The following is a 12,245-nucleotide window of genomic DNA, read 5'->3' on the forward strand; positions in this document are numbered from 1 at the left end:
CCCCATCACAGCAACAGAGACAGCACAATCCCCCTCACAGCAATACAGACAAGACAATCCCCCTCACAGAAAAACAGACAAGACAATCCCCCTCACAGCAACACAGACAGAGCAATCCCCCTCACAGCAATACAGACAGCACAATCCCCCTCACAGCAACACAGACAGAGCAATCCCCCTCACAGCAAAACAGACAAGACAATCCCCCTCACAGTAATACAGACAGAGCAATCCCCCTCACAGCAATACAGACAGAGCAATCCCCCTCACAGCAATATAGACAAGACAATCCCCCTCACAGCAATACAGACAAGACAATCCCCCTCACAGCAATACAGACAAGACAATCCCCCTCACAGCAATGCAGACAGCACAATCCCCCTCACAGCAACACAGACAGAGCAATCTCCCTCACAACAGTACAGACAGAGCAATCCCCCTCACATCAATACAGACAAAACAATCCCCCTCACAGTAATACAGACAGAGCAATCCCCCTCACAGCAATACAGACAGCACAATCCCCCTCACAGCAATACAGACAGAGCAATCCCCCTCACAGCAATACAGCCAAGACAATCCCCCTCACAGCAATAGACAGCACAATCCCCCTCACAGCAATACAGACAGAGCAATCCCCCTCACATCAATACAGACAAAGCAATCCCTCTCACATCAATACAGACAGCACAATCCCCCTCACAGCAACACAGGCAGAGCAATCCACCTCACATCAATACAGACAGCACAATCCCCCTCACAGCAACACAGACAGCACAATCACCCTCACAGCAACACAGACAGGACAATCCCCCTCACAGCAATACAGACAAGACAATCCCCCTCACAGCAATACAGACAGAGCAATCCCCCTCACAGCAACACAGACAAGTCAATCTCCCTCACAGCAAAACAGACAAGACAATCCCCCTCACAGCAAAACAGACAAAACAATCCCCCTCACAGCAAAACAGACAAAACAATCCCCCTCACAGCAACACAGACAGAGCAATCCCCATAAATTGTCCTCACTTTTCACCGCACTAGCCTCTGCATTCGAAGGATCACCCTTCACCATTTCCATCAGCACCAGCATGATGCTATCATGAAACATATCTTCCCCTCAACCTTCCTCCTCCCTATCATGCCCATACCCTGTAACCTACTCCTGGAAAGTGCAACATCTGCGCCTTTACCTCTTTCCTCCTCACATTCAAGGCCCTGTGGTGAATGTAAATACAGTTAATTCACCAGTTATGTTCTATGTTATTAGCCCTGTGGGTTTTATCTGTGGGCCATTGTATGGCTTCACCCACAGGGGGAAATGTTGGAGCATGTACGGGCTCTGCCCTTGGCTCCGCCCCTTTGAAGGAGTATAAGAGTAGCTGGCCTGTGGGACTGCCCTCAGGCAGGCAAAGTTGATAGTTAATTAAAACCACTGTTTTACTCCGACACGAGTCCTTGAGTGAATTGATGGTCGCATCAATTTACTTAACTATCTGAACAAAAACGATTATGGAGTCAGCCCTCAAAACTGGAGCTCGATCCACAGGCCGCGGAGGCAAAGAACATTTTTTCACACTGGCTGCGGTGTTTCAAGGCCTACCTTGCCGCGTCGTCGACGCCATCCGTCACAGGCGAACAAAAATTGAGTCTCCTCCGCGCACGAGTCCGTCACCGCATTAATGTGCAACTCGAAGTGGCCACCTCATATACCGCCGCTCTCGCAATCCTCGAGCGCATCTACGTGCGGCCTGTGAACGAGGTCTATGCATGACATATTCTCACGACTCGACGCCAGCGCCCCGGGGAGTCACTCGATGACTATCTACGCGCAACTACAACTATCAGGCCGTTACGGCCACTCAGCACATGGAGCTCGCCATCCGAGACGTCTATGTTGCAGGGGTCAGATCAAATTACGTGCGGCAGCGACTGCTCGAGAAAGGGGCCCAGAACCTGAACGAGACGGTGAAACTGGCGACTTCACTGGAGGTCGCTTTCCAGAGCCTCACTGCATTTCCAGCCGAACCCTCGACCCCCTCGTGGGCTCCCGACCAGAGGCTACCCCAGGCCTGTGCTGCGCGTTCACCCGCTCATCATGGGGGGTTGCCTTGTTATTTTTGCAGCCAGCCTCAACACCCCCGACAGCACTGCCCGGCCCGCAACTGCAACAGTTGCGGCCGAAAAGGGCACTTCGTCAAGCCTAAGCCGCCACGCTTGATCAACGGGGGCCGCCATCTTGGACGCCATCTGCTACGTCGCTCGACGCATACGACCTTGTCGGACAGTCACCGGGGGGCCGCCCCAGCACAGCCGACCACGCCGCCGGTTACCCTCAACTCAGCGCAGTCACCTTGGACCAGTCGCGACCCAAGCACTTCAAGAGCTCAATGATGGCCGTCCGGGTTAACGGGTACGAGACACCTTGCCTGTTCGACTCCGGGAGCACCGAGAGTTTCATCCACCCGTGTCTGGTAAGCCGCTGCTCGCTCCTGATATTCCCAGTGCAACAAACAATTTCCCTCGCCTCCGGGTCGCAGTTGGTACAAATCCGAGGGTGCACTACAGTAACCGTAGCGGTACAGGGCGCTGAGTACACTAATTTTCAGCTGCACGTGCTCTCAGACCTCTGCGCCTCCCTCCTTTTAGGGCTCGATTTTCAATGTAATCTCAAGAGCCTGACGCTTAGCGGACCCCTGCCCCCACTCACTGTGTGCAGCCTAGCCACTCTGAAAGTCGACCCTCCTTCCCTCTTCGATAATGTCACCGCTGATTGCAAGCCAGTAGCCACTCGCAGCAGGCGATATAGCATGCAGGACAGAACATTTATTAGGTCTGAGGTCCTGCGTCTCTTGCGGGAAGGAGTCATAGAGGCCAGCAATAGCCCCTGGAGAGTTCAGGTCGTGGTTGTCAAGACCGGGGAGAAGCTCCGGAAAGTGGTTGATTACAGCCAGACCATTAACCGGTTTACGCAGCTTGATGCGTACCTGGCAGGGAGGGTGCAGGCGGTTAAGATGGTGGTCCTCCCGAGATTCCTCTTTGTGTTTCAGTGCCTCCCGGTGGTGATCACGAAGGCTTTTTTTTAAAAAGGATTGAAAAGAGCATCATGGGTTTTGTGTGGGCCGGGAAGACCCCGAGAGTGAGGAAGGGATTCTTACAGCGTAGCAGGGATAGGGGGGGGCTGGCACTACCGAGCCTAAGTGAGTATTATTGGGCCGCTAATATTTCAATGGTGAGTAAGTGGATGGGAGAGGAGGAGGGAGCGGCGTGGAAGAGATTAGAGAGGGCGTCCTGTAGGGGGACTAGCCTACAGGCTATGGTGACAGCCCCACTGCCGTTCTCACCGAGGAACTACACCACAAGCCCGGTGGTGGTGGCTACACTGAAGATTTGGGGACAGTGGAGACGGCATAGGGGAAAGACTGGAGCCTTGGGGGGGTCCCTGATAAGAAACAACCATAGGTTTGCCCCGGGGGGGAATGGATGGGGGATATGGAATGTGGCAAAGAGCAGGAATAACGCAACTGAAAGATCTGTTTGTGGATGGGAAGTTCGCGAGTCTGGGAGCGCTGACCGAGAAATATGGGTTGCCCCAAGGGAATGCATTCAGGTATATGCAACTGAGGGCTTTTGCGAGGCAACAGGTGAGGGAATTCCCGCAGCTCCCGACACAAGAGGTGCAGGACAGAGTGATCTCAAAGACATGGGTGGGGGATGGTAAGGTGTCAGATATATATAGGGAAATGAGGGACGAGGGGGAGACTATGGTAGAAGAACTAAAAGGGAAATGGGAAGAAGAGCTGGGGGAGGAGATCGAGGAGGGGCTGTGGGCAGATGCCCTAAGCAGGGTAAACTCATCGTCCTCGTGTGCCAGGCTAAGCCTGATTCAGTTTAAGGTATTACACAGGGCGCATATGACTGGAGCACGGCTCAGTAAATTTTTTGGGGTGGAGGATAGGTGTGCGAGGTGCTCGAGAAGCCCAGCGAATCATACCCATATGTTTTGGTCATGCCCGGCACTACAGGGGTTTTGGATGGGGGTGACAAAGGTGCTTTCAAAAGTAGTGGGGGTCCGGGTCGAACCAAGCTGGGGGTTGGCTATATTTGGGGTTGCACAAGAGCCGGGAGTGCAGGAGGCGAGAAGGCCGATGTTTTGGCCTTTGCGTCCCTAGTAGCCCGGCGCAGGATATTGTTAATGTGGAAAGAAGCCGAGCCCCCGGGGGTGGAGACCTGGATAAATGACATGGCAGGGTTTATAAAGCTAGAGCGGATTAAGTTCGTTCTAAGGGGGTCGGCTCAAGGGTTCACCAGGCGGTGGCAACCGTTCGTCGAATACCTCGCAGAAAGATAGATGGAATGGAAAAAAGAAGGCAGCAGCAGCAGCCCAGGATCGGGGGGGGGGGGTGAAGGAGGAACCAGAAGGACTCTCAGGGTTGTTAATATATACTGTATAATATGTATAGGTCGTTGCTACAGATAATTATATATTGGACTGTTAAATTATATTTTTGGAGAGTGTTACTTGTGATAAGGCAGTTGCCAATTAGGGTTAGTTTTCATTTTTGTTATTTATTATTTATTCTTTTTTTTTTTGTTTATAAAATAGGTCATTGTTATTTGTGTTGTTATAATATTGTGCAAAGGATGCACAATGTACTGTGTTGGTTGACCAAAAATTTTCAATAAAATATTTATAAAGAAAAAACTTGATGCGTACCCCCTTCCCCAGATTGCAGACATGGTCAATCAGATCGGTCACTACCGCGTGTTCTCCACGGTGGATCTGAAGTCTGCATACCACCAGCTCCCAATCCATCCGGAGGATCGCCACGACACGGCGTTTGAGGCAGACGGCCGCCTTTTTCATTTCCTCCGGGTCCCTTTTGGCATCACGAACGGGATTTTGGTGTTCCAACGAGAAATGGACCGAATGGTGGACAGTACGGGCTGCGGGCCACGTTTACGTACTTGGACAACGTCACCATCTGCGGCCATGATCAGCAGGACCACGACGCCAACCTCCACCGATTTCTCCAAACCGCCCAAAAGCTTAATCTCACATATAAGGAGAAATGCGTTTTCCGCATCACCAGGCTAGCCATCCTCAGCTATGTCGTGGAAAACAGAGTCCTAGGGCCCGAGCCTGACCGTCTGCGCCCCCTCCTGCAACTCCCTCTCCCTCACTGTCCCAAGGCCCTCATGAGGTGCCTTGGATTTCTTTTCCTACTACGCCCAGTGGGTCCCCCAGTATGCGGACAAAGCGCGCCCACTCTTTAAGGCCACCCTTTTCCCTCTTTTTCCCTTCAACTGCATCAAGGCGGACATCGCCAAAGCCGCGATGCGCGCAGTGGACGAGTCCGTCCCCTTTCAGGTGGAAAGCGACGCATCAGAGGTCGCTCTCGCTGCCATTCTCAATCAAGCAGGCAAACCGGTTGCGTTCTTTTCACGCATCCTCACCGCCTCTGAACTTCGACACTCCTCGGTCGAAAGAGAGGCTCAAGCCATCATGGAAGCCGTGCGGCACTGGAGGCACTGCCTCGCTGGTAGGACGTTTACCCTCGTCACCGACCAACGATCGGTAGCCTTCATGTTCGGCAATACGCAGCGGGGCAAAATCAAGAACGATAAGATCTTGAGGTGGAGAATTGAACTCTCCACCTATAATTACGATATAGTATATCGTCCTGGGAAGCTCAACGAGTCCCCAGAGGCCCTGTCCCACGGCACATGCGGCAGTGCGCAAGGGGACCGACTACGGGCTATCCACGACGGCCTCTGCCACCCGGGGGGTCACCCAGCTCGCCCATTATATCAAGGCCTGCAACCTGCCCTACTCCACCGAGGAGGTCAAAGCTGTAACCAGGGACTGCCAAATCTGTGCGGGGTGTAAACCGCACTTCTATCGACTGGATAAGGCCAACCTGATGAAGGCATCCCAGCCCTTTGAACGCCTCAGTATCGATTTCAAAGGGCCCCTCCCCTCGAATAATCGCAATACCTACTTTCTCAATATTATTGATGAGTTCTCCCGTTTCCCGTTTGCCATCCCATGCCCCGATATGACCACCCCCACTGTTATCAGAGCCCTGCACAGTGTCTTCACCCTGTTTGGTTTCACCAACTACGTCCACAGCGACAGAGGCTCGTCGTTCATGAGCGACGAACTGCGTCAGTACCTGCTCAGTAAGGGCATCGCCTCGAACAGGACTACCAGTTACAACCCCCGGGGAAACGGACAGGTGGACAGGGAGAACGCGACGGTCTGGAAGACCGTCCTACTGACCCTACGGTCCAGGAATCTTCCGGTTTCCCACTGGCAGGAAGTCCTCCCCGATGCGCTCCATGCTATTAGGTCCCTCCTTTGCACGGCCACAAACCAGACTCCTCATGACCGCTTGTTTATTTTCCCTAGGGGGACTACCTCAGGGGCCTCGCTCCCACCCTGGCTGATGACACCGGGTCCGGTTCTCCACCGGAAACACGTTCGAACCCATAAGACCGATCCCCTGGTAGAGAGGGTCCAGATCCTGCACTCAAACCCGCATTACACATATGTTGAGCACCCTGATGGTCGACAGGATACCGTCTCCCTCCGGGACTTTGCGCCCGCAGGCTCCACCACTACGTCCACAGTACCCCCCGCGCTGTACCCCGCTCTTTCTCCCATGCCCAGCGCCCCCGTGCCCATTTGGCTCCCGCGTTCCCTTACAGCCGGCACACCAGTCCGCAGAAATGAAGCTCAGGAAGAGCCGCTCCCGGAGTCCACCCCTGGGGCTGCACTGGACCCACTTCCCCAGCCACCTAAAGCGGCTGCAACACCAGTGCTTCGGCGGTCACAGCGTACGACCCGGGCGCCGGACCGGCTGAACTTGTGACCCATCACCCCCGCCGGACTTTATTTTTTTACAGGGGGTGAATGTGGTGAACGTAAATACAGTTAATTCACTAGTCATGTTCTGTTTGTAAATACTGTTAATTCACCAGTTATGTTCTATGTCATTAACCCTGTGGATTTTATCTGTGGGCCATTGTATGGCTTCACCCACAGGGGGAGATGTTGGAGGATGTTGGAGCATGTACGGGCTCCGCCCCTTTGAAGGAGTATAAGAGTAGCTGGCCTGTGGGACTGTCCTCAGTATGTACCAGTCGCAGGCAGGCAAAGTTGATAGTTAATTAAAACCACTGTTTTACTCCGACACGAGTCCTTGAGTGAATTGATGGTCGCATCAGGCCTCAAACATTCCTTTCAGATTAAGCAGCGTTTCACTGACACTCCCTTCAATTTGGATTATTGTATTTGCTGCTCCCAATGTGGTCTCCTCGGCATTGGGTCGACTTAACGCAGACTAAGTGACCACTTTGCAGAGCACCTTCGCTTGGTCTTGAAGCATGACCCCCACCCTTCCTGTTGCTTACCATTGAACTCAGCACCTCGCTCTCATGCCTACACATCCGTCCTTGATCTGCTACAATGCTCCAGTGAAGCCTAGCACAAGCTGAAGGAACAGCACCTCATCTTCCGGTTGGGCAGGCACGTTGCAGCCCTCGGGATTCAATGTTGAGTTTGGCAACTTTAGATTTTGGCCTTTTTCTTCCATCTTACCCCCCTCTTTTTTTAATATCCCATACATATTTTGCCTCAATGCAAAGCGCCCCCCCCCCCTCACTCTCACACACACACACACAATCACACCAGGCCATCTGTCTTTTGTGCTTAAAATTGCTACTTTTTGTTGCAGCTTCTACAGTTCTAACACATTCTGCCTCCCTCCAGTTCTGGCAGAGTCTGTGAACTTGAAACATTAATTCTGTTCCCCCCTCAGAACAATGTAGACAGGATGGGTGACACAGCCTCACAGCGCCAGGGATCCGGGTTTGATTCTGGCCTTGGGTGACTGTGTGGCATTTGCACTTTCTTCCTGTGTCTGCGTGGGTTTCCTCCGGGGGCTTCGGTTTCATCCCACAGTCCACCAATGTGCAGGTTAGGTGAATTGGCCATGATAAATTGTCCCTTTGTGTCCAAAGATGCCCAGGTTGGTGGGGTTGTTGGGATAGGGTGGGGGAGTGGGTCTGGGTCGGGTGCTAGTTCGGAGGGCTGAGGCAGACTTGATGGGCCGAATTGCCCCCTTCTACACTGTAGTGATTCTATGGACAATCCCCCTCAAAGCAATTCAGAAAGTGCAAATCTGGAGAGAGAGAAAGATAAAACAGAAATGGAGCCTGATGGTGCATTTTCCTCTTTAAAAAGGAGCTCTCGGTCATTGCACCAATTTCCCCAAGAACATAACAGCAAACAGCGCCCATTAGCTAACTTGTGTCACCTACACCTGACTAGGTGGCACTTACTGCAAACTCAGGCAAGTTTTTCTCCAGATGTTCTTCGCCTCCATCGACGAGCGTGGCAAGCGAGGTGCGGAGAACGCGGGAAAAGACCTCCAACTGCTGACAGGCCGTCGACACACTGGTTATTTCACCCTGGTATCCAGCATCTGAGATTAGCTGCAGTGAGACAAAGAGACAGCATAGAGGGACATGAGACGACACCCATAGCAGAATCCATGAGACACCATTTGAAGAAACCAAAGGCAGTCACTCTAATCTGGGATGATCTGGCAACTATTTGCTAGCTACAGCACTAATATGTTCAGTCTCTGCCACTCCTGTAACCCCACGACTGGCTGACATGAAACTTTGATAACATTTTCTCTGCGAACCTCTTTTGCCAAAGGTGCTAACTCTTGCTGGGCTACAATTCCACAAATGCTTCTGTTTTTCTTCCAAGTAGTCACTTGTCTGATTAGACACCGAATATCAATTGGCTATCTGACTATAGGGACATTAAAGGAGTCCAATTGTGTCTTCACTTGACGTTACAATGCATTATCATTAGGGATTTGTGGTTAGTGGAAACAGGAGCAGGAATTTGGAAGTTTTATTTCCTCATTCCAAATTCGTGGGTGCTGAGGTAAACTGCAAGCATTCCTATCGCAAACCGACAGCGATTGGCCAAATAAGCAAAGATCAAGGGTTGAACCTCATCAAATGGCTGTATCAGACATGCCAATGCATTTACCAACTGAGGCACTTAAGGATGCTTGGTCCTCCATTTAGAAAAATGCATTTTTAAATTCGGCAGTCAGAATGATTAAACGCTTTCATCAGAAATATTTGGCACATCTTCCACACACAATGGTATCCATAATTCAGGACTAATTATTTCTCCAGTTCAGGACTGTGGTGTTCTTTGTGTTGCTTATACTCAGGATGGATTTGTAGTGTACACAAAGACCACAAAAAGCTAACTCAAATAACAAAGCTAATATTTATTACACAACTTATATAGTTCAATCACTATTCTTAAAGCAAGCAATATTCTAACTAAACTACAATCTACACTACACTAACACGTCTCATGCACACTATCTTAAATTGTATTCTGCTCCTTGTCTTTCTAACCTTTTCTCGCCTTCTCTACACTCTCCAAGAAGCCCGAGAGGCATTCCTTCTTATAGGTCTGCTCCCCAGCTCCATCTAGTGGTCGATTATGATATTACATTAACCCTTTATGTACTGGACATTCTACTTAATATCACAAGAACAATCTGCATATTAACTGAAAATGCTACAATGATCTGTTTCCAACCAGTGCTCTACCTACCCTGGGAGTGTTTAATACAGAAGGTCAGTGCCTGAAAGAGTTCCATTTCCAACTGCTAAAACCCCTCTCCTCGACAAGCATAAGATTTAGTAAAAATTTTTTTTAACACTGCAGAGGAAAAGAACATTGTGCTCATCCCCCGGCTATCCCAATTAAACTCCGAAGAGCCTCAAATTCATTGGCTCTTTACCAGCTAGATTATTCCAAATATTTACTACTAATTATAAACTTGCCCTCTTATCCCACTGTTCTGACTTCTTAGCCTGAATTCACTTTATCAGTACCGTCTAATTACTTTATATACACAGATGAGGATTAATTTGCCAATCACTGCAAAGACACAAGAAGGACTCCCTGCACCGCATAAGATGCTAAAGCAAGGCTCTGTCAGTGGAAATAAAACAGCACTAGGGTGAAGAAAAGTAGGTGAGTTCCCCCCGTTCCCTGGCCAATATATATCCCTCAACCAACATCACTAATTAACCTTTGCAGTCTATGTGGTGTAGGTACACCCACAATGCCATTAGGGATGGATATTGACCCAGAAACAGTGAAGGAACAGTGATATATTTACAGTTCAGGGTGGTGAGTGGCTTGAAGGGGAACTTCCAGATGGTGTTGTTCCCATATGTTTGCTTCAATTGAACCTCTAGATGGTGGTGGTCGTCCGTTTGGAAATTGCTGTCTAAGGAGCCTTAATGCAGTGCATCTTGTAGATGGCACAGATGGCACACATGGTTGCGACTGTTTGTCGGTGGTGGAGGGGCTGAATGTTTGTGGCTGGGGTGCCAATTAAGCGCATTGCATTGTCCTGGGTGGTGACAAGCTTCTTTTTTTTTTTAATCTATGTTTATTAAGAATTTTTCAACAAAATTTTAAACCATACAAACAACGGCCCCCCCCCCGTAACAAAAAAAAGAAAGAAAGTTTGCACAGCAAGACATGAATATGGCAAGTCAATATGATACAGAACTTTGTACATTGGATTCCTCCCATACATGTCAGTTTTCCGGATCATTCATGTGTTCTCTTGCTCAAATGCCCCCCAGAAAAATCCTCCTTTCCCCTCCCTCCCTCCCTCCTCCCCCACTCCCTCCCTCCCTCCTCCCCCCCCTCCCTCCCCCCCCCCCTCCTTCCTCCCCCCTCCCTCCTCCTCCCCCCCTCCCTCCCCCCCTCCCCTCCCCTCCCTCCCTCCCTCCTCCCCCCCCCCCTCCCTCCTCCCCCCCCCCCCCCCCCCCCACAAAAGATGTCCCCCTCCCCTCCCCCCCTGGGTTGCTGTTGCTGCTGTCCGACCTTCATCTAACGCTCAGCGAGATAGTCTAGGAACGGTTGCCACCGCCTGTAGAACCCCTGCGCAGACCCTCTCAAGGCACACTTTACCCTCTCCAACTTGATAAATCCTGCCATATCATTTATCCAGGCCTCCACGCTGGGGGGCTTCGCCTCTTTCCACGTTAACAAGATCCTTCGCCCGGGCTACTAGGGACGCAAAGGCCTCTTTCGCCTCCAGCACTCCCGGCTCGTCCACTACTCCAAATAGTGCTAGCCCCCAGCTTGGCTTGACCCGGACTTTCACCACCTTGGATACTATTCCTGCAACTCCCCTCCAGAACCCCTCCAGTGCCGGGCATGACCAAAACATATGGACATGGTTCGGCGGACTTCCTGAGCACCTCCCACATCTGTCCTCCACTCCAAAGAACCTACCCAGCCTCGCCCCCATCATATGCGCTCTGTGCACTACCTTAAACTGTATCAGGCTAAGCCTGGCACACGAGGAAGAGGAATTGAACCCTACTTAGGGCATCAGCCCATAGCCCCTCCTCAATCTCCTCCCCCAACTCCTCTTCCCATTTACCCTTCAGCTCCTCTACCAAAGCTTCCCCCTCTTCTTTCATCTCCTGGTATATCGCCGACACCTTGCCCTCTCCGACCCATACGCCCAAAATCACCCTGTCTTGAATCCCCTGTGCCGGGATGCAGCGGGAATTCCCTCACCTGCCACCTCACAAACGCCCTCACTTGCATGTACCTGAAGGCATTTCCCGGGGGTAGTCCAAATTTCTTCTCCAGCGCCCCTAAGCTCACAAACGTCCCATCGATGAACAGGTCCCCCATTCTTCTAATCCCTGCCCGATGCCAGCTCTGAAACCCCCCATCCATCCTTCCTGGACAAACCGATGGTTATCTCTGATCGGGGACCACACCGAGGCTCCCATCGCACCCCTGTGTGGTCTCCACTGCCCCCAGATCTTTAGCGTTGCCGCCACCACCCGGGCCTCGTGGTGTACCTTGTCGGCGAGAGCGGCAGCGGTGCCGTCACCAGCGCCCCCAGGCCTTGATAATCACAATTGGGAGGCATTGGAATACAAAAAGAAACCTCGGGAGGACCACCGTTTTAATCGACTGTACCCTGCCCGCCAGCGAGAGTGGCAACATGTCCCACCTTTTAAAATCCTCCTCCATCTGTTCCACCAGCCGCGTCAAATTAAGTTTGTGCAGTGCCCCCCAGCTCCTAGCTACCTGAATCCCCAAGTATCGAAAGCTCTTTTCCGCCCACCTCAACGGTAGGTCGTCTATCCCT

At 51.4% G+C, this 12,245-nt stretch overlaps 1 protein-coding gene across 4 annotated transcripts in view; it reads right to left on the reverse strand.

Moving 5' to 3' along the window:
- The window catches only part of nelfcd (negative elongation factor complex member C/D), a 102,275-nt gene that overhangs the window by 36,003 nt on the left and 54,027 nt on the right, over positions 1–12,245 (reverse strand). For all 4 annotated transcript variants that reach the window (XM_072514563.1, XM_072514561.1, XM_072514564.1 and 1 more), the window contains one exon: positions 8,350–8,502. In XM_072514563.1, the coding sequence (XP_072370664.1) occupies positions 8,350–8,502 (153 nt within the window). The remainder of the gene's footprint in view (positions 1–8,349; positions 8,503–12,245) is intronic.

This window comes from Scyliorhinus torazame, chromosome 8, assembly GCF_047496885.1.
Source record: "Scyliorhinus torazame isolate Kashiwa2021f chromosome 8, sScyTor2.1, whole genome shotgun sequence".
NCBI lineage: Eukaryota > Metazoa > Chordata > Chondrichthyes > Carcharhiniformes > Scyliorhinidae > Scyliorhinus > Scyliorhinus torazame.